Here is a 22059-nt window from a genome sequence, read left to right on the forward strand (position 1 = left end):
GCCGGGCAGTCTCTGATCCCCACTCCCTCCGCCCCGGGGCTGCCAGGCCGGACCCAGCGAGTCCCGCGAGCTGCGGGGCCCGGGGGAGGTCGCCGCTATCCTGCCCGGTGGCCGGGGTGGGGGGCGGGTCGGAGGAGGGGTCTGGGGAAAAACGCCGGGAGCGGGAGTCAGTAGGGCTCTGGGTGGGGAGAAGGGAAAAAGTTGGGTGACCGGAGTGAAGACCCGAGTGCTTTCTCCCCACCCACTCTCTCTGTGCGTGGGGAGACAGACCCTCGCCCCCTCTCCTTTGCATCCATCACTCTTGTCACTCAAGTCAGAAGCACACATTGATTACAAATATCAGATCTGGAAGGGACAGCTGCAACAGCTGAAACATTCATTCGAGAGGCTTGTTCACGCAGAAGGCTGGGAGAATGTTCACGACCACCAACACCGACATTTCAATCAAGGGCAGATTTTTTTTTTTTTTTTTTTTTTTTGCCCAATTTCTCAATCTCTTAGGTAATTCTCCAGAGAGGCACATCTCCAAGTATTTTGACATCACATATTTTTTTTCCTGATCACTTTTACTTGCACAGAGACCCCCCCCCCAACATGGATAAACTACCCAATACGCTGGATTGACTACAAAAAATGCGCATTTAAAAAGTCTGAAAAAGAAAGACCGCCTGTAGAAATAAAGTTTATGAATGGGGCAGGCACGGAATAATCCACCGAGCCGGAATGAACTGGCAGGAGCGGGACCCACATTTAAAGGGCCAGAGCGCGAATTCCCTTCCTGCCCGCCCCCTCCGCCCCGAGCCCGGTCCGCGCGCCCCGTTCACCCACCCCGCGGCCCCTCCGCCCCTGCCGCCCTCCGCGGTGCCCCTTTCCGGTCAGTGGAGGGGCGGGAGGAGCGGTGGGCGTGCGGGGTGGGGGGTGCGCGGTGAAGCCCTGAGCGGGTTTGGGTTGCAGTTTCCTTGTGCTGGTGATCCTGTCCCCTCCTTGCCAGCGCCAGGCTCCTCCCCCGTCGGCGCGGATGACACTAGAACCTCCTTAAGTTCCGTCGCGCCACAGCTGTCTGCGAACACTGAGCTGCCTGGCGCCGTCTTGATACTTTCAGAAAGAATGCATTCCCTGTAAAAAAAAAAAAAATACTGAAGAGAGGGAGAGAGAGAGAAAGAGAGAGGAAAAGAGAGAGAGAGACGGAGAGCGCGCGAGACAGAGCGAGCCACGCAATCTGACCGGGCATTTTCAGCTCTCCCAGGTCCCACGCCTCCTGCTCGCCCTCCTCCTCTCTGCTCCTGGCTACCCAGGTTGGTACGGGCGAATTTTTTTTTTTTTTAGGTTTCATTTGTTTTCTCTCTCCATTTGGGAGGGCTTTAAAACGTTGAAAACTCAAACCTCCTCTTTTGGAGAGTTTCTGGAGGCTGGAAAGTAGGTCCTGGGACCTCGGTCCCCGGAGGGAGGGAGCTGTCGTCCAAGTTGGAACCGCTCAGTCAGTCCCGGGTTCCCGGGAGAGCCGGGCTGCTGGGCAGGCACTTGGGAGTCATTTGGTCCCTCGCTGCCTCCGGGTTTTCCGAGCTCCGGAGGGGGCGTGCGCGTGTGCGCGCGGGAGTGCGTGTCCCGGGGGCGCGGGCGCGGGGCCGGGCGTCTCGGGGGGCGGGGGGGGGGAGGTGGCTCCTCTTCTTAAACTCAGGTGCTAAGTACTTAGGACCTTATCCAGGTCTCCCCTTCTCTCCTTTGCAGGTGACCCGGGAGAGACTCAGTCTTGGAGCCGCCGAGGAGCCCCCAGTGCAGAGGAGCCTCACTTGCAGAATTCCAACCAGTCCTCACCCTTTTTATTTTTTACAATTTGGTCTCCTTTTATCCGTCCGTACCTGATTTTTGGAATTTCTTTTTTTCTTCCTCTTCTTCTCTTTGCTAAACTCCCCCGCAAAGATTTTTTTTTTTTTAAATCTCATTTGCTCACCTTTCCTTCCCAGCTTTCCCATTCGCCCCGTGAAAACAAATCCTTAAACGACCCCCGCGCCTCCGACGGCAGCAGCAGCACCTGCAGCGCCTCGGAGCCCCGACCTCCCAGCTCGACCGCCCTCCCTCTCCGCGCGCGGGTTCCGGGCCCGGCGAGAGGGCGCGAGCGCAGCCGGGGCCATGGAGGTGACGGCGGACCAGCCGCGCTGGGTGAGCCACCACCACCCCGCGGTCCTCAACGGGCAGCACCCGGACACGCACCACCCGGGCCTCGGCCACTCCTACATGGACCCGGCCCAGTACCCCCTGCCCGAGGAGGTGGATGTACTTTTTAACATCGACGGTCAAGGCAACCACGTCCCGTCTTACTACGGAAACTCGGTGAGGGCCACCGTGCAGAGGTACCCTCCGACCCACCACGGTGAGTGCGCCCCGGGTGCGGGGACCCCCCGCCCAGCTGTCCCGGCTCTCCCACGTCGGGGAGGCAGTGAGGGGTCAGGGGGTGGGGAGCCCCGGCCAAAGCCCCCAAGTGCCGTTACTGCTTAGTTTAAAAAAACTGGGGCCCGGAAATGGGCAAGGAAGGCGTCTCGATCGTCGCGAGAGTCTGTTTTTCAAAACAGTCGCAGCAGGCGCCTCTGTGCGACCGCGGTCCCCCGGGCCTGGCGCTCACCTGGCGGGCGCCGCTCTGCAGCCCTCTGTCCCCGCGCGGCCGCAGGTCCGGGGGCCCGGGAGGTCCCGCGCGCGGGGAGCCGAGCCTCCGCCTCCGCCTCCGCCGGCCACCGCTCCCCCCGCCGGGCATCCGGCCCCGGGCAAAGCTGGCTGGGGCTGCGGCTGGGTTCTTTCTAGGGGCTTCGCTCCCCCAGTTACCCCGTGGTTCTCTCTCGGGGCTCCTGCCGGCGTGCCTCGGTAGGTTTCTCCGGCACGTTTCCAGAAAGGCCCGAGAAACGTATTTATTCCCACCGCTGTGTTGCGGCCTTTCCCCAAAACTAGAAAACTTAGTTTCTAAGCCCATCTCCTACCTTTTAGGCTCTGAGGAAGGGAAGTCTGGTGCTTGACCGGGATTTGGTGGAAAGACTACCTTCTTAAGTTCGAGACATTTGGGGTTTCCTAGATTCCCGGCTACACAGAATTTCCCTGCGTCTGCGCTTCTTGGTTGTCTCATTGCCTGCTCCCCGCAACTCTTGCCTTGCTCGGTCCTCCGGCCTACAACAGACCCATCAGGTTCCCAAAGAAGATTTAGCATCCATCAGGGTTTCCTTTTATGGTGGAGCGATTCCAGTTGCCTTTTCTTTTCTTTCTTTTCTTTTCTCTTTTTTCTTTCTCTTTCACCTCGAGAAGCTTAGGAGAGTTCTGAAAGGGTAGAGAGAAACCCAGCCCTGTGTAGTTGAGGGGGAAAAAGCTCTAACACCTTCCGTCTGTAACCGTGTTCCCAAAGAAGAAATAGCAACCTTTTAGGCGGAGGCGCTCTGAGTGGAGGTCTGCCCTGGTTCTCGTACTTAGATCCCGGGCTTGGGGCGGATGACAGAGCCCTTCGAGCAGCAGGCGTTCTCCCCCCTGCTGTCACCAGGTTTTAAACAATTGTTTCTGCGGATGGGGCGCTCTTTGCCCTTGTTCTGTGCAGATCAGAAGTTAAGTGGAAGTGCGGTAGATGCAGCCCTAATATTATTTACTATACGACTTCCTGCATAATGTGAAGCTTGACCCTTGGTGTTCAGAGAACTCTCCTTCCCCCTCCACTCCCCTCCCCTTCCTCTCAAGATTTTAGTTTCAGTATTGTTCTTAATGGTTAAATAGAATGTCAAATGCTGAGACAGGTACTGGATTAAAAGATCAATAAGTGTGTGGATTTGCACTTGCCTTTTAAACTTAGCCCTCTCGGAGCATCTTCTGGTCTGAGTTACGGCTGCCTTATAAACTCTGCATTTCAAACGAAGGCTCCATTTACTGTGTATGAGTGAAACAGACACAGAAACTGGGATTTTGTGTCTCAGGGGCTCAGGTGAAAATTCACATAGCGCACTGGTGGGATCACAGCTCTGGGACACAGGGGCCTGTTTTATTTTTTCCAGTAGGATTTGGGATGGTGAGAATGGCAGGTACAAGTGCCATCGCAGGGTCCAGCCTTGGAAACTTTCTGCAACAGCCTGAGTCGTTAATGTCCCTGCACATCCCATTTCAGGCCAGGCCAATTAGGAGCAGGCAGTGAAGTGGGGTTACGTGGAAGTAACCCTAAAACGCCCCCTCTCCTCTCTTGCAAGCCCTCTCCTTCCTGCTCTGGGTGTGGGGAGCTGGCGCCGCAGCTGGGCCTCTCTGAGGGTCTATGTATTCTCCTGGTCTTGAGCGGTTTGGGGGCCGGGCTCACTCCTTCAGGCCTCATCCTTCACAGCCCACCCTCTTATCAGGCTGCCAGGGATTAAGTCTGGGCTGGGGGGCCGCTGGGCCGTTGAAGGAAACCAATAAATCAGGTCAGGTTCCAGAGAGGGGCCTCGGGGCTGTGATTTAGAAAGTGTGTCTGGAGAGGCCAAGGGAGCCAGGGCCCGCTCACTCCATCGCAGCGCTTCTTGGGTGTCAGACGCAGCCCCTTAATTCCCTGGATTTGATGGGACATTGGTGGGGGAGGCAAGGGTGAAGGGGGTGTGCTGGCGGAGGCGCTGCTGGGGCCCCGGGGATCAGGGAGCGTGGGGTCCCGTCTGTGTCGGGCTTGTCCTGCCAGGGAGGTGAGGGGGAGGGGGGGGATGTCCAGCTATCTGAAGGCCTCTGGGGGCTGCTCTCACCCGCCTGCCCCTCTCTCTCTCTCTCTCTGGCCCCTTCGTCCCCGCAGGGAGCCAGGTGTGCCGGCCGCCTCTGCTGCACGGATCCTTGCCCTGGTTGGACGGCAGCAAGGCCCTGGGCAGCCACCACACCGCCTCGCCCTGGAACCTCAGCCCCTTCTCCAAGACGTCCATCCACCACGGCTCCCCGGGGCCCCTGTCGGTCTACCCCCCGGCCTCGTCCTCCTCCCTGTCGGCGGGCCACTCCAGCCCGCACCTCTTCACCTTCCCGCCCACCCCGCCGAAGGACGTCTCCCCGGACCCGTCCCTGTCCACCCCGGGCTCGGCCGGCTCAGGCCGCCAGGACGAGAAGGAGTGCATCAAGTACCAGGTGCCGCTGCCCGACAGCATGAAGCTCGAGTCTGCGCACCCTCGTGGCAGCATGACCACCCTGGGAGGGGCGGCCGCCTCGGCCCACCACCCCATCACCACCTACCCGCCCTACGTGCCCGAGTACAGCTCCGGACTCTTCCCGCCCAGCAGCCTACTCGGGGGCTCCCCCACCGGCTTCGGATGCAAGTCGAGGCCCAAGGCGAGGTCCAGCACAGGTAGGAACCTTCTCACCCCTGGAGACCTCTTCCCTCGCCCCCCTCCCTGCTCCAGAGTCCGGGGGGCAGGGACAAGAGCACACCCTCCGGCCCCTCCTGGGAGGGAGCTGGGTGGCATTGGCAACCCTTTGGAGATTTGATTCCTTCCCATTCTTCCAGCGGGGAAAGGATGAGATGTGTCCTGTCTCATTCTGTCTTCAGAGCAGAGGGCAAGTGGGACCTGATTTAAACCACCCCCCTCACCCCAAGAGCCGGGGAAGAGAAAAGACAGACAAAAACAAACCCCCATCTGCTGCCTGTCCTGCTAGGGAACTTCTGGGTGCTGGCCGTAACCTTTAGTCAGTTTCCAAGCCCAAATGGAAGGCGAGGAAATAAATCTTTAGTGTTTAATGCTAAAACGAAACCTCCTGAAACCCAAACAAACACAGGTCCCTCCTCTGACCCCCCCTGGCCTCTGCCCCTGACTGTTCTCCTCGGCTCAGCTCAGAGGGGGGTCACACCGTCACCAGAGGACAGCCCTTTACACAGACGTGTATAAATAAAGCATGTGTATGTTTTTCGCCGGGGGCGGGATGGTGGCAAAAGCAGGACACACATTCTCTGCACGGAAAAAGGGGCTCGCATCCTGACTTCTGGGTAGAGAGGTGGGTTCTGCCCTGGGGAGACCGTTCAGTGAAAGTCAGGAGGGCTAGTTACCTGCAGTGTCTTCTAGTGCCGGGAGCCCGGGCAGGGGCAGGAAGGTGTCTTACGACCTACTCCCCGACTGATCTGAAGCCAGAGGGGTTAGGAAGGACCAAGAAAGATTCCCCAGGTGTGTCTCTGCTTTCTCTGTCCATCCTCTCTCAGGAAAGCACACCCCAGCTAAAAGCGAGCTGCATTTTTCTTCTCTCGGTGTAGAGGCTGGCATGAAAAGAAACGTAAAGCCCACACAAAGTATTTTTGCTTTAAAAGTAAAATAATCCACCACCAATGTCAAAGCAGCTCAATCAGAGTCGGGGATTCTGTGAGATGAGACGTCACGGTATTTTTTGAGATGGTTTTGGGAAGATCGGTGTGTCTTCTTGGGAGTGTCCGTTCCAGGCTGGGTGTCTCTGTCCTGGTGTATCCCCACGGGCTCCCCCCAGCCCTGTCTCTGTAGAGACTCTGTATGCACAGGAGTGGTGGAAATCACTTGTCTTTTCTGGATAAGACAACCAGTCTTGAAACAGAGCTTGCAAAACCCGGGTTTAGAAAACTTCCGAGGGAGGGCTCTGGGTGCCCAGTGACCATGAGATCAGTTTCCAGGGTTTTTTTTTTTTTTCCAGGGTGACATTCACTCCGACTGCCTGGGCCGGACTGTCTCTATTTAGCTGATATGTTTTAGCTAATCCAATTATTTTCAGACTGCTGCACGCGACAGTTGCATTGTTTATCCCGAGCCAGGAACTTTAATAGAGCCCGGATGCGGTTAGGCTGACAGAAACACTCAGACCTGCATGTTCAGTACATGAAAGTCGGCAGAGGGAGAGGGAGGCAGGCTCGCTGGTGGAGCCGAAGAGAAAGCAAGAGGAAGGGAGAACAGGGCAGGAAAGTGACCTGACTGCCTGGGCGGGGAGTGGAGGGTCCCCAGAAAGTGGGGGTACAGCTCTGCTCACTAAAGCTGGGGGGTGGGGGGGCGTGGGGCTGGGGTGTCAATCTAGGCTCGAGGGCTGAAGGCAATAAGAGCAAACCCTGTGCATTTTGAGGTCGGGGTGGGATTTTTTTTTTTTTTTAAGTTCTCTTTTCTGGTAGGGCTAAAAGTTGGGGGGAAGATCGTGGTCTCTGAGGCTGGGCTGGTGGTTTGTGTCGGGGGAGGGGACAGAGTGACTCTTCCAGATGCCTCTGTCCTCTGCCCTCATTTCCGCATCTGATTTCTCCCCCTTGGTCATGCACACCTTCTGCCTTGGGGTTTGCCTGGCTTTTCTGTCTCTTCCCTCGAGGCTTGGAACATTTGGGGAGGGGTGGGAGCGGGGGCTGCGGTTTCCCTAAACCAGAACCAGGGGCACCTATATACCTATATATATATATTTTTTTTGGTTGGGGAGGAGAGGAGCCAATTTAAATTCGGCTTTTGACTTCCTCCTCCTCATTCCTTTCTCACAGTCAGAAAACCCAAAGCAGCGCACCTGGGCAGTGAGGCAGCTGGGACTTTCTCGGGAGTGTGGAGTGTGCAGGGGAAGATTCGAGACTCCTCAGGAGGGTGGAAGGGGTGGGAATTCCTGAGAAGGGGATTCTCTTGGTTTTAGCGGTTGCTTTTTCTTTTCTTTTTTTTTTTTTCTTTTAACCTCTTCTTTGCAATCGTCTGAAGGAGGAGCCCAGAGAAGAGAGGGTTGTCGCATTTTGGAGAAACGGTTGAGCTGTGGTTTAGAGCACCTATTGCTTTTCTAACGCCCGGGCTGTCGGGGGCTGGGATGTGTCTTTGCAGACGCGTCTTTTTTGCTGGAGGGGGTGGGTGGGTGGTGGATGTGCATTTCTTAGTTCCCCCACCTCCCCTCCGCTGTGGGCATGCGTCTTCCCCCTTTTTCTCTGCAGCCTCCCTACCCCTCCGGTCCAGCCCCAGTTTCAGGATTTCAGTCGGAGGCCAAGAAGTGTTTGAAAATGGCTGTTGAATGTTAAGAGGCCTCCCGGCGCTGTGGTTGTCACCTAAGAGCAAGGTGTCTGTCTGAGCAGCTCATCCCAGGCAGTGAGCGAGGAGAAAGAAAGCAGGAGACAGTCAGGGCCTCCGTTAGGAAAATTGGTTGTTTGCTGAAGTCACAGATTAGAGGCAACAAGGAGAGGAGGAAAAAAAAAAATAAGAAAAAGCCACGCGAGGCAATCACAAGCTTGCCGAGTGAATCAAGACAGAAAATTGCTCTAGTGTGCAGGGCCTCGCTCAAGAGGCAGCCGTTGCTGGCTTTCAAGGTCCCTCTGAAAAGGAAGCTGTCATCCTCCCCACCGGCTGACAAAGGAAAGGAAATCAGACTAATCTGTGTCAGGCAGGGAGATCCCCCAGCCCAGGTGCCCAGGAGCGGGGCGGTCCAGCCTGAGCTGCTGGGAATGGAGGGGGCTTGGAGCCCGAGAAACCCCCCCCAAAGGGTTGGGACAAAAGTGCTGGGAGCCTGAGGCCCCTGTCTCTGCAGGATGGGCAGTGGGCCTGGTGCCCCAGCCAGGCCAGGCTAGTGTCACTGCCCCCAGAAGAGGCTGACCCAGCGCCCACCGGGGGCACGAGGACTGCAGGGCCCTGGCTGCGCCGGAGGCTGCACCTCCTCACCCACTCACCCTTTCCTCCTTCCTCCATGCCTCCCCCACCTCCGGTGGCCACATCCCGCAGGCTTCTGACCCCAGAGGAGAGAGGTATCTGGATGTGATCAGCCCAGAGCCTGCTAAAAGCTGCTGGGAGCCTAGGAAGTGCTCCTGGGCCACGAGGGCCACGTTTCTGTGACTAATCGCCGGGGTTCTTGGAAGGCTCTCGGTAGACCCTGGGTTAAGAACCTTTTTGGAATTGGGAGCAAGAAAAGGAAATCTCTTAACTACTTAACATTTTTTTTTTTTTTGAGAAGGCAAAGTGGACAAAAACTACTCCACATGACTCCAGTATAAAAGGAGATAACACCCAATTTCCAAAACTCCGTTTCCTTCCCCAGAGCATGTCCCTGGAGAAGAGCCCAGGCTCAGGGGTGTAGATTCCCTGCCACCCTCCTACTTGGTCTGGGGGTGTCCTAAACCTGCGCAGGTCCCGGGCCCTAGGCTGGCCTTGCCCTCCTTGGGAGTCAAGATTCCCAAGTGCTCCGCCTGCAGGGTCCCTTCCCCCACCCAGTCTTCCTGGTAGTTTGGGGTCAGCTGATTAATCTCTTAAAACAACTGTTAGGGACTCATCTTTCTTCCCTCCCATCCCCAAGCCCCCTTCCAGCATCCCCCTAAACCCTTTCCCAAACTCCTCCTCCTAGAGGGGACCAGCTCCAGTGAAGCCACTGGCTCCTGTGGTCGGAGGGCTCCTCCTGCGTCCCTCTCAGTTGGCAGTGAAGCTGCTGCCTCCTCCCCAGGAGAACCAGCCACCCCCAGGAGCCGGGCAGGTTCTCCCAGAAACCGTAAGAACTGTGAGCAAACTCCCCGCGTCCTATAAAATCTGGAAGGATTCTTTGTTGCGGGGGTGGCTTTCCCTCCGCAGGGGGCTCCGGGTCCCTCTCCAGCCCCTGGAGTGAGCGCTACTCCAACCCGGCCTGGCCGGTTTTTTGTTGATTTTGTTTGTTTGTTTTTTTGGAGAAAGAGCCACTGCAGGCAGGTCTTGGTTAATGAGCCGACCTGAGGCCTCCCTCCCGTGCCCTCCCCCCATAAACTGGCCTGATCTGCTCCTCAATCACCCCTCCCAGCACTTCCCCCCATTCTGTTTCCCTCCCTCCCCACCTCCAGCTTCCTTACCTTCAAGATTGCTCAGTGTTTCCCTCCACCCTTCAGACTGGAGCCTCAGTGGCTGGAAAACTGCAGAAAACCTTGGTCTTTTCTAGAGAGCAAAAAAGATGATGGGGGGATGAGTGGACCCTGCTGGGTCTTCATCTATTCCTTGCCAGCCGGGAACCTCTACCGTTTCATTGGAAGTAAAATCTAAGGCCCTCGGTGTTAAAATCAATCGGCCGATTGATCCATCCTTTCATCTGTTTATTATCTGTTTCTCTATCTAGCCATCGGATGACTCTCCTTTGGCCCCATCCTAATCTTCATTATTTAATCAATCTGCATAGACAGACCTGGTGATGATAAGGGATCATCTTTGTTTTCCTCTGAGGGAAGTGAATGGAATGTGTGGCTTTTGCCATCGTCTGGGGCTCCAGATTTTCTCAGGGAACTATTTCAAGTTGAAATCCACCTTCCTCCTCGGCTCTGCCTGACCTTCCCCATCAAGTTGGGCAGGCCCAGGGCAAGGTTTTGCTGCTACTGATTCCTCTGTGTGTGTGTGTGTGTGTGTGTGTGTGTATGTGTGTGTGTGTGTGTGTGTGTACACACGGGGAATGGTTAGGTCATGAAAGGACCACACAGTAACTCTCTTCAATTCAGGAGACAGCTTCAAGAGAGCTAGAGGTGGGAAAGTTCCCCCAGAGAGAAAAAAGAGAGAAAAAAAAAGTTCTCCATTTAACTTTCATTTCCTAATTCCGCTGGCAGCTTTTCCGTGTGTCTTCCTTCCATAAGTGACTTATGTGTGATCTTGTTTCCAGAAGGCAGGGAGTGTGTGAACTGTGGGGCGACGTCCACCCCACTGTGGCGACGAGATGGAACAGGGCATTACCTGTGCAACGCCTGCGGGCTCTACCACAAGATGAACGGACAGAACCGGCCCCTCATCAAGCCCAAGCGAAGGCTGGTGAGTTGTCCTCGGGAAGCACTGACCCAACACTCTCCATTTTGTGTCTTTAATTTCCTCTCTTCAGGAAGGAGAGCTTTCTGCAGGAAATTGGCAGGACAGCTCAAAATCATGTCCGCTTGCTTGGGATAGTTTTTTTCCCCCTTCTTTGTTTTTTTTCAAGTTAGATATACAAAAAAGGTCTCTCTCTCTCTCTCTCTCTCTCTCTCTGTCTCTTCCCCCCTCCATGGTTTTTAAGTCACTTATCACATTTTTAAAGATGCTGATTTCTGGGTCATCAAATCTTAAATGTCTTCGCCTATGGAGTGATTGCTTTAACAGGACCAGGGTGACTGATTTAAGATACATTGATAGTCACGGTTTCACAGAGAAACTTAGTACAGGGATGGAGCGTCCCAGGTGCCACCCAGAACTTGTTTCCGAAGTCACAGAAGTGGAAGTGGGCTCCTAGGAAATGATTACAGTCTCAGGGCTGCCTTAGTGCCGCGGATGAGATCTCTTGTGCGGGGGTTTGAAGATGGATGGGGCTAATTAAGTGCACTTCACAAGCAGCAGCTATTGGACTTCGTGGAGTTTTTCTTCCTCCTTGGTCTGAAGAATTGAGGAATTGCCACAGGTAATTCCCATGGGGAAATTGTGTGATTCCTGTCCTGCCTCTTGGCCTCCCCTCGTGTCTGGTCTTATTTTCCCTTTGAACTCTTGCCAGTCGGGGGATAGTTTCCTCTCTCCCCCGTCTCTGTCCCCTTATTAAACCTCTTGACCCCTACGAATACTTGAGAAAACCTGGCACTGGCAAGCGTTTACAAGGAAAACTAGTGGGAGAGGTTCCTTTGCAAACCTGTCTTTGGAAAGTCAGGCCAGACTGAATAGCAAGTGTATGTTAACAGACAAATAAAAGCAGGCTTGGCAAATGATAAGTGCAACCACAGTCAAGAGATCAAAATGCTTTTTGTGGTGATGACATTCACCAAGTGGTGAGGGGAGGAGGGGAATTTCCCCATGCAGATTAATAGATGAAACAGCATCCCTCAAATTCTAAGCTGGACCCCCCAAACCCTCTGCATTCTTTTTAAAGAATTATTTGTCTCCCCCCACTCAGATTTGAGTGCAAATCAACACCTTTCACATCCTCTTCAGAAGAAGGAAAATCTTTCTAGGGATGGCCGTGCGCACGTGACTTTAGTTTTTGGCAATCCCAGGTCTCTAGGCTCTAGTCTTTCTGATCTTTGCCCCTTCTCCAGCTTTCTCAGCCTTCCCCGGACTTGTCCCCATGCTCTTTGGTACTTTTTTTTTTTTTCCTTTCTCTCATGTGCAAAGCTAACTTCCTAGGAAAAAGCTGCCGGATATCTGAGCTCTGGAGATAACTCATCAGTAACAACTCAGCTTCCCCAACCTAAACATCAAGATGTTTGAACGTATCAGAACAAGATGTGTTTGAAAAAAAAAAAAATGGCTGGAGGTGTTAGTGCAGAATGAATATGATCACACCACAAAAGAATGTTCTGAATCACTCAAAACCTGGCTTTAGGGAAAAAAAAAAGAGAGAGAGAGAAAGAGAGAGAAAAGAAAAGAAAAAAAAAGAAAACTAACAGCAAAAACCTTCTTGTGAAAGTAAATCATGGTACCATTATAATTGGGCCTTTTTTTTTTTTTTAAGCTAAAAGTAAAGAAGCAAAAAGAGCAGTAGGGTGTCAGACACCGTAGTCTGCCTGGTTGACAAGCAAGAGTGTGTTTGACATTTTCTTGGGGTTTCTTCTGTCTGGGTAGATTGCACAGGAGGGCTGGGCTTCCATTTTATATAATTTTGTCTTCATTCACCTTTCATAAGAAATCTCTAGAACTCTATGAGTAATAATTACTTTTAATTCTAGAGTTCCTTTGCTGTCACAGGTGGAGCTGTCTTCTCTCTCTTACTCATCTCTTCTGGGTGGTTTTATATTTTTACTTCCATAGAATTTATATGCTCCAGAGAAACACTGGGGGCCCATTCAGGATATATTTACGGGTATTTTTAGCCCTTAGATGTGTTTGACTTCTGAATACCTAGAACTTTTTCTTCTTTCCTATATTTCCTGCCCCTCCTTCCCAGCTCTGTCTCTCCAGTGTGCTGGTTTAGCTTTGCACATTTGCAGACTTGCTGAAGACCGCCCCCCCCCACCCCCCACCCCCCGCCCCGCCCCACACCTTGTAGTTAGCTCTTCTGTAGATGCATATCTGAATAAACTCATGCAGGAAACAGGAGAAGGGAAGACCCACAGAATTTTTTTTCTCCTAGTGTTGCAGGATTTTCACAAATCTCAGGACTAGCTTGCTTTATTTAGTATACTTTGTCTTCTGCTAGTGAAGCGAACTGTAACTTTTAGAGTTTGTGTATAAATTTGCAGAAGGTCTGAGCCTGCTTGGATTCATGTTACTGGCACATTGCAAAGGGCTGCACCTGGGGCATGGTTATTCAGAACTCTTGTTATTATATCGGTTGGAGTTATGTGCTTATACCATCTCTTCGCAGTTGTTGGGCTGGGAAATCCGGTGCTTGAGTAGATATTAGTCTGTTATGTCCAGGTTTTCATTTTAAAGGGGGAAAACCAGTCCAGGACAATAATAATAATCACATGATAATGTAGTTGTCAAAATCCTTTAGCACCGATTTCATCTATCAGTTTCCTCCCAAGAGTACACAAGAGCAACGGTTAAGTCTTGAATTATCACATTTCATAAAGGCAGGTGGACAGAGGCATTTGGAATGAGACAGCACTCTTGGACTGCGGCGAATTATTTTCCAAATGGACAACTCAAAAGTAGATCCTTCTCAATTATGAGGGAGAAGGGCTGTTTTTCCTTCAGTAGTTCCTCACAACACAGAAACTAAGAATTACTTTAAAAAAAAAAAAAAAGGGCACAGCTCCGCTCTTTAAACCTGTAAGAAGGGGCAGCATCTCTATGGAACAATTTAGTAGCTTTGAAAGGAAAGGAATCAGCCTGGTTCATTCAGAATTGCCACTGGGTTTTCCATATCTGGCCGCTTCGGGTGTTTGGCCCAACTTCTTGCTGGTTAAAACACTGATGGAAAAGCGTGCCCTGATCCCTGTCGTTTTTGTTCCGTGCTTTCATAACCATGCCAGAATTTTCTTGATCACAAATAAACACCAGCTAAATTCTTACTCCATCTCTTGCCTTTGATAATATTTTTGAGTCCCAGGGACAGAAATAATGGACTTCCATTTTTGCAGTTGAAATTTTCTTTTTATGTTACGGTAGGTGGGGTGGGGGTGTGAAAAGATGAGAGAGGTTACAAGTGACCCAACTTCATTTCCTTTCAAAAGTTTTTGAGCTTAAGTTTTCTTTTGTAACATAGGAACATAGGGAATAGTCCTCATACACGTGGGTACGTCAAAAAGCGAAAGAAAAATCTCCCTTTTAAAGGAAATGAAGGCAGCGACACAATCAAATAATGAAAATCCAGGCTGGGGCTGACATCCGACCTGTAAGCATTGTGCTCTGTGAACAGCAGATAGGAAACACCTACTTTCAAGAGGGTGAAGGGATGAGATGGAGGGTAGGAGCGGGGCCAGGGTTCCTGGCGGATTGCAGAATTCCTTGTTCTTCTCAGTTTGTCTCACTGAAAGCCACCTAAAGAGGATGAAGATAGCTGTCACCACGAGTGACCAAATCTGAAAGCGTGAGCCGTGCACATTTAGGACGGCTGCAGCTTGGCGGGGTCTTGTTCATGTAGAATGTCTGGTTTGGGGCTTTCTCTGTGACCCAGTCACACGCACAGACATCCTCTCGTTCTGTCAGCACTCTGCTTTCCTTACCCCGTGTTTCTTTGGGATCTAGAAAGTGCTTCTGATGCTTGGGTTTGTTCTTCCTTTCGATGATCAATATCCTTGTTGAGAACTGCTTTTCTGGGCAGCTGCTCTTGGAAAAGACCTCCTTAGGCCTGGCGAAGAAAGCCACTGAGAGCCTGGTACCCAAACGCGTCTGGTTAATTCACAGTTGCTACCCATAAAAATGAAACGTCTGACAAACTTTGGGGCGCTCGTTATGTTGGAGAGGTGGTGTCAGCTTTCTGGTCCTCGCGAGTTCTTTCCCGGGGGACAGCAGGCTACATGCTGACCAGGGGACTACCGTCTGACCCGCTCCTTCGCGGGTGCATCTGCTGTATGTTGCTTCTTGGCACAGCTTTTGGGGATCTTTATTACTTTCATGTGGGCCACTTGCTAGTTTTGATTTCAATGATAATTTTTTTAAGTCGGTCTCCGTAGTTCTACAAACCCATTTAACATTTGTTTTGATTTTTATCCTCCCCTCTCTCCCCGCTCCCCAGTCGGCAGCAAGAAGGGCAGGTACGTCCTGTGCAAACTGTCAAACCACAACTACGACTCTCTGGAGAAGAAATGCCAATGGAGACCCCGTCTGCAATGCCTGCGGGCTGTACTACAAGCTGCACAATGTAAGTGTCCCGGGGACGCCCCCGCCCGAATCGCCCCCTTTGGGGGATGCCCAGCGCACAGCATTCCCCTTCCCTGGTCCCCTTCTCGATTTTTGAAAAAAACTTTTATGGGTGTATAGTTGATTTACAATGTTGTGTTAGTTTCAGGTGTACAGCAAAGTGATTCAGTTATACACATACATACATCTGTTCCTTTTCAGATTCTTTACCAATATAGGTCATTACAGAGTATTGAGTACAGTTCCCCATGCTATACAGTAGGTCCTTGTTGGTTATCCACTGGACTCACCCAATGACAAGGCTCAGAAAAGTCATTGCAGTGGGACCCAGTGTAGGAAAGGACTTGGCCTTGCTAGGATTGAAGGGTTTAAAACAGGATGACCCAGCCCGTTAGTTTGGTATTGGAAACAGTAGTCGTGGTGGGCCTGGTCTGGGTCTTTAAGGGGAAAAAAAACCTTCCACTTGGAAAACCAAAAATAGTCACCAGTCATATTTTTCCTTGCGTTTTAAACTTTTTGAAAAAAAAAAAAAAAAAAAAAGAGAGTGAGCCAGAGAGTGAAAGAGAAAGGTAAATAGGATTGTTATGTGTGGTGCCGTCGTTCAGGGCGACTCCGTCACTGAGGGGTAGAGAGGCTTGGCGTAACCTGTGCTGTGAATTTTAAATGGAATTCTCTGTATAAAAGATAGGAGATGAAATGGCTGGGAGATTTCGTCTGCTGACTTTGTCCTCACCAGGAGAACTCCTGCAGAGCAGCCGCTGGAGGTTATCCTTAGCGGGGGAAAAGAATGCTTTCCTCCTTCTAGATCATGTTAGCAGAATGATAATTGTCAGACAGTCATGTGGGTTTGGCTCTGTCATTTTTAATCTTTCAATTTGGGAGTCCTCCCATTTTTGCAATATCTTTATCTTTAAAACCGCTTTTTTTTTTTCTAGCTTTTTTTTTCCTGCAGCAACTCTGGCTGACAGGCCATGACCCTAATGAGGCCTGAAGTTTATGTTAATCCCACAGAGGGAATTTTCTGTCTCTCTGTCTGTCTGTCTCTGTCTGTCCTGCCCTGTCTCTCTGTCTCTCTTTTATCATCTCTGTGGCTCTGTCTGGTTCTCCTAAAGTCTCTTGGCCAGTCGGAGTTTGGCAGTGTCTAGGAGTGAACTGGGGAAAGGGAGAAGGCCTTTTGCTCAAGGCCATTCTGGCCGACAACACGTCTTACCCAGAAACACCTGGGAGCTGGGTAGGAAGCCTTTCTGGTTAGAGTTCTTGAATCACAGCAGAACTTCCCAGGGGGACCCCAGAAATCTAGTCCTTTTGTGCCTCTTGGGAGTGAGTTGATTCCCGGGGACCCCATAACACTCACCTCCTTGCCTGCGTGGCATCCACCCTTGAGACGCGGGGCCCGGCGTGGGGGTACTAGGCTCTTATTACAATCCACGGTCTCTCTCCCCCACATCCTCAGACTGTGGTCTGTGTACATTTATCAGCGACGAAACCCCAGGCCCGTTTTCACTTTGGGGAATTTCCTTGCTCACTGCTGTGGAGAGAAGCAGATTCATGATTAAAATCTGGAAGATTTGGGGCCTTCGGGTTTGTGAGCTACCCAGTGGTTGGCACAGCCGCTAAAATGGTCTTGGGGATTGTAATGTATGGTTTGCAAAGAACTTTCATGTTACTTGATTACATTTGAGCTGCAAAGAGTCCCCTGATGTAGGCAGGGCAGAAATTATTCTGATTTCCGTTTTACTTGAAGAAATGATGACTCAGAGGAGCAGGGATCGTGGCTGATGAAGTAAAAGGGCCAGGACAGATTTCTGAAATGCAAAGGGCCTTGTGGGGAGATCAGTAACCTCAGGACTAAGAGGAACCAGGGGAGAGTAAGCACCTTCTCATTTTAGAATATACCAACATTCTGTCCAAAGCAGTGAATCATGTGTGTGGACACACTTCTTTGCTACTTCCACAGAAGTACAAGAATTATGAGAAGTGAACCAGCTATAAATTTCTTTGACTATGCAGTCACAGTGAGATAGGATCCCAATGGTGTCCAATCTAAAAAAAATGTCTGTTTCTGAAGAATACAAATTTCTCATTAAATCAAAGAAAAGTCAAGGAACCCTCTTCACTCCTCACTCCCACCCTGTTCTTAATTAGCTGCCGACCTCATGGCTGGGTCCAGTGGCTGGGAGACAGAAGTGTGTTCTTCCACCAGAGTGGTTTTTCTGCCTCCTCTGGTTTAGTGAGAATTCACAGAAGGAGGCGGATTTGTTGTGTATTTAACAATGAGATAATAATCTATTAACATTCTCCTCTTGTTGTGTTTTGTTCTGCCCATCGAGATACCATGCATGCCCTAAGTTAGTTCCTGTCTTCTTATCTAGGTGTGTAGATAACTACCTATCTCAGTATCAGTGTCGGGACTAGTTATCTGGCTTTGTGTGGCTATCTTGTGTAACTAGATATTATATTTAGATACCTGGCTGTGTATATCTGGATATCAGCATAAAGAGCCCCGAGAGCAGTATCTTGGGGGAAGATTTGATGTGACAGTAGATTCCTATCGCCTCTGTAGGCTGCATCTTTATCTTGATTATAACTTTGAGGAAGGAACCCTGAGATGTTCTTTGGGCAACGACCTTTTAGGTCCTCTGCCATCACTCACGTGGCCTTCCTGCACGAGGGGCAAAGCAGGTGTCAGCCACGGAGCGGTTCTGTACCCCTCTCCAGGTGACCAGCTCAGCTCCGGGAAGCTGTGGGTTTGCTGTTCCCAGAAGTGTTCTCAGAGCCTGGCCCTCTCTTTCTTAACTATCCGTTTCTAGCTTTCGGAGCAAACAGGCAGATTCCCGAGCCATACCATCTTCCTCTCTTCCTCCACCCTTGAGGACCCTCGGGGAAGTTGTTTTTTCCCGAGGGAGTCGGGAATGACAGACCTTGACATTCCCTGCTCAGTCCCTTTGCCCATTGCCCTGGAAACGTGGGCAGATGTGCAGCTGGTTTGCTCTACGGGGCAGCTGGCCGCTGTTGAGGTCAATCTGATTCTGACTCCTTGTGGGGAGAGATCTCAGTTTGCTTTGTCAGGACCCCTCCCTTGATTCTGCCCCCCAACCCCCAAAGCAAATGTGTATTAAAAACAAAACACATGAGGTTATCAGGAAGAGAGATGCTGTGCAGGTCCCGGAGACTAGCGGTCACAAGAGGGGTGCTTGCCTCTGTCTCTTTCCTCAGCTTTGTGCCTCGTCTTCTGATTTGATTGTATTTTTAAAAACCTTTTGTTTACCCTGGAACTGTATTTGGTCTTTTTTTTTTTTTTTTTGGTCACGTGGCATGTGGGATCTTAGTGCCCCGAGCAGGGATGGAACCCACACCCCCTGCAGTAGAAGCACAGTCTTAACCACTGGACCACCAGGGAAGTCCCTCATGCCTGGTTTTTGATTTTTAGGAGGAGAGTGCTTTCATACTAGCACAGGGCTTTGCACTCCCTTAAGTGGATATTAAATTCTTGTGGATTGGTTGTTGTACTGTTTGTCTAGTTAATTAGAAGTGGATCATCAGTACCAGGTAGAAATCGCAACTTTCTTTATATTTTTTAAAAAATATTTATTTATTTATTTGGCTGTGTCAGCTCTTAGTTGCAGCAGGTGGGCTCCTCAGTTGTGGCATGTGAACTCGTAGTCGCTTTATGCATGTGAGATCTAGTTCCCTGGCCAGGGATCAAACTCGGGCCCCCTGCATTAGAAGCCCAGAGCCTCAGCCACTGCGTCACCAGGGAAACCCAGAAATTGCAACTTTCAGTCATCACAGGTGCTATGATATGAGCAAGAGATTACATTTTGGAAAGACACATTGTGTTAAATTCCAACACCAGAGCTTACAAAATTTCAGGGGAAGATCTTGCAGCAAGCACCTCTAGACAACCAGACATTACAGTGAAGAGGGAGGCAGTCCTAGCTTCTCAAGGCAGAGACACAAACACTTAAGAGCACCTGCCTTGTGGTGCTTGCAAAGTCCTAAGGGAGATTTTGAACCAGTAGACAAGATATTATTTCCCCGTTTGAAAATCCCTTCATTCTCATGAAATAGTCTTAAGGTTATTCTAAAGGAAGAAGACAAGTTATATTTCAGTTAGAAGAGAAACACAACCATCTTGGGTGGGTCTCGAGAATATGGTCCTTGGAGATAGAAAGTTCCCTGAGGCAAACTTTCTCCCAAAGGATGGTGCAGAGGAACAGAATGAAGAAGCCCTGCTTGGAACACCTTATCTGTGGCCTCTCGGTTTCTGAAATTGATAGAGGCTGACAGACCCCCACCGCAGAACCCTAGCCTGCAGGACTCTGGGTCCCTGGGAAGGAGGCAGGAAGGTGGGGAGGAAGGGGCCGCCTGAAAGCAGATCCCTGATCTGGGGCAGTCAGAGGAACCTGTGCTGGGGTGTGAAAGTCTGCAGCATTTCAGAGCCAGCCAAAAAAAGTAAAAAAAAAAAATTGATCTCTGTTTAGATTAACAGACCCCTGACTATGAAGAAGGAAGGCATCCAGACCAGAAACCGAAAAATGTCTAGCAAATCCAAAAAGTGCAAAAAGGTGCATGACACGCTGGAGGACTTCCCCAAGAGCAGCTCGTTCAACCCTGCCGCCCTCTCCAGACACATGTCTTCCCTCAGTCACATCTCGCCCTTCAGCCACTCCAGCCACATGCTGACCACGCCCACACCGATGCACCCACCATCCAGCCTCTCCTTCGGACCTCACCACCCTTCCAGTATGGTCACCGCCATGGGTTAGGGTCCCTGCTCGAGGCTCAGAGGTCACCAGGCGAGAGTCCCTCCAGCCCCTTCTACGTGCATTTTCGCAGGAGCAGTATCATGAAACCGAAACCCGATGGATCTATATGTTTTTGCAGGCAGAAAGCAACAGGATGTTTGCCACTTGGACAGAGGAGCCCACTGTGGTGTCTGTGTTCTCACTCCCTGAATTTGGATACCATTTGTGAATAAGCCATTCAGACTTATATTCCCTATTGAACAGGGTCTCTCTAGTGCTGTGAAAAAAAAAATCGCTGAACATTGCATATAACTTATATTGTAAGAAATACTGTACATTGGAAGAAGACTTTATTGCCTCTGGGTAGCTGTCAGGAAGGCACGAAGGACGCCGTGCATTTTAAGGACGATGGGTGAAAATCCAAGTGTGGAAATTAAGAAGAAACTAGTTCTGATATCCAAATGGACAAACTGCCAGTTTTGTTTCCTTTTCCTGGTCACAGTTGTTTGATGCATTAAAAGAAAAGAAAAAAAAAAGGAAAAAAAAAATTGTAGGCAAATCATTCGTTCAAAGCGGTGGGCCTCTGCGTGGGAAATTCTATCCCTCCGGGCAACGCGTTACACTCCCCTCCTGCCGTGGAGGCTTCAGTTAGACTTTCCCAGGCCTCCGTGCTTTGTGAACAAGTCCCTGTAATTGTTGTTTGTATGTATAATTCAAAACACCAAAATAAGAAAAGTTGTAGATTTATTTCATCATATTATACAGACTGAATTGTTGTACAAATTTATTTCCTGCTAGTGTTAAGAACTGCTTTTTTGTTGTTTTTGTTTTTGGTTTTCGTTTCCGTTTTAATATTTTCCTTCTCTTTCAATTTTTGGTTGAATAAACTAGATGACGTTCAGTTGACCTAAGGTGGTTGTGCTCCACAGGGCTGATTTTTTTTTTCTCCCCACTTTGTTTCTCGATGATATTTATTAAATAGCTTCTATGGGTACAAGAGCATCTGTCCTTTGTCCCTTCTCCCGCAGCCTGTGCTATGAGGGTAGCAGTGTATGAGCTACCCACCTGCATGTCAGCGGTTCAGGCCCGGCAGCCCGGGTCCTGAGAGCAGCCTGGCTGAATGTTAGCGCCTGTTGTGTTCTGTGTTAGTGATCGCTGCCTTTCATGCAGTCTGTTGGAATAATAATATAAAAAGATAATAAAGTTAAAATATTTAAAAACAACCAAATAACATCGTATCGAGTGGTGGCCAAGCTCTTCTAGAATCTGGTAGCTGTAGCTAATTGAAACAAAAGGAGTTTAAACAAAACAAAATCACAAAGCCCAAACTTGTTCAGTTATTCACTAGCAGATAATGCAAACCCCAGATAGTCAGCATCAATTCGTTTGGGAAACTGGGCATCTTTGAAGCCCACGGGATGCAGCCCAGAGGAAGGCATCCCTGGGATGAAGTATGTTCTGTGGTCCCCTCTGAGCTGCCGTTCCCTCCTCTTTGTCTAGCCTCAAAGAGACGATCTTCTGATCTTCTCACAGGAGAAATGGGAGGATTCCCTCACTGAGATTCTCGGACAGACTGCAGCTGATGGAATCCTCACGGTTCTCTGTAAGATGGAAAGGAGCTGGGCTGGCTCTTAAGTTCATGTCTGTTTTGCTTTTCTACTGTTGAATCGAATAACACCACAGTGAGGGTTGACTGGAATGTTTGTGAAACAAAAAATAACCATTTTGTAACTTACGATGTATATTTCCTCTTACTCTGTTGACAGAATGTGTAACAGCTGGCACACATTGGAAAAATCTCTGTTAATCGCCTCTCTGCTTTCTTAGCAAATATTTCAAACCTAAAGCTCAATGTTGAAATAAAGAAGTAGAGAATTACTGAGATGCAAATGAAGATCTGACTGGCTCCTGATTCGGTTGTGGTTTCCGGTTACTCGTGAAGCACCCAAGGCAGTGGTCATCTGTTGCCTTCTTAAACTTGGGAGCTGTTATTGGAGAGTTCCAATGTTTCAGGATTTGCCACTTTTTCCCTTCATACAGATTTGAGTTAATGCCCTTTCACCTTAAGAACAGGGAGTGCAAATTCCTGACATTCTTGGGGGTGGGAGAAGGGCGGGTGGGGGTTGGGGGTACCCGTAGAAAAATCCCAAACTGAACACTCCAGCTACATTTTGTTTTAGGTGCTATAGCGATAATGG

At 50.4% G+C, this 22059-nt stretch overlaps 1 protein-coding gene across 3 annotated transcripts; it reads left to right on the plus strand.

Annotated features, from left to right (window-relative positions):
- Positions 1 to 1055: 1055 nt before the first annotated feature.
- GATA3 (GATA binding protein 3) lies at positions 1056 to 20767 on the plus strand. 3 transcript variants are annotated; one of them, XM_057731739.1, is made up of 6 exons: positions 1056 to 1295; positions 1729 to 2371; positions 4772 to 5308; positions 10519 to 10661; positions 14989 to 15114; positions 19598 to 20767. In XM_057731739.1, exons 2-6 carry the CDS (start codon positions 2131 to 2133, stop codon positions 19880 to 19882), a joined length of 1332 nt encoding a protein of 443 aa, XP_057587722.1. In that variant the 5' UTR covers positions 1056 to 1295; positions 1729 to 2130; the 3' UTR covers positions 19883 to 20767. The 3 variants fall into 3 exon arrangements, with proteins under 3 accessions (XP_057587722.1, XP_057587720.1, XP_057587721.1); XM_057731737.1 differs by having other exon boundaries at positions 1057 to 1295; positions 10516 to 10661; XM_057731738.1 differs by having other exon boundaries at positions 1057 to 1295; positions 1965 to 2371; positions 10516 to 10661.
- The last annotated feature ends 1292 nt before the right edge of the window (positions 20768 to 22059 follow it).

Source organism: Hippopotamus amphibius, chromosome 4, assembly GCF_030028045.1.
Source record: "Hippopotamus amphibius kiboko isolate mHipAmp2 chromosome 4, mHipAmp2.hap2, whole genome shotgun sequence".
Taxonomy (NCBI): domain Eukaryota; kingdom Metazoa; phylum Chordata; class Mammalia; order Artiodactyla; family Hippopotamidae; genus Hippopotamus; species Hippopotamus amphibius.

Excerpts from the sequence above, each read along its gene's own strand:
- GATA3 (XM_057731737.1), top strand. The coding sequence starts at position 2,131 with ATGGAGGTGACGGCGGACCAGCCGCGCTGGGTGAGCCACCACCACCCC. Across the intron at positions 5,309-10,515 it reads CAAGGCGAGGTCCAGCACAG|AAGGCAGGGAGTGTGTGAAC; the intron begins GTAGGAACCTTC and ends TCTTGTTTCCAG. Across the intron at positions 15,115-19,597 it reads TGTACTACAAGCTGCACAAT|ATTAACAGACCCCTGACTAT; the intron begins GTAAGTGTCCCG and ends ATCTCTGTTTAG.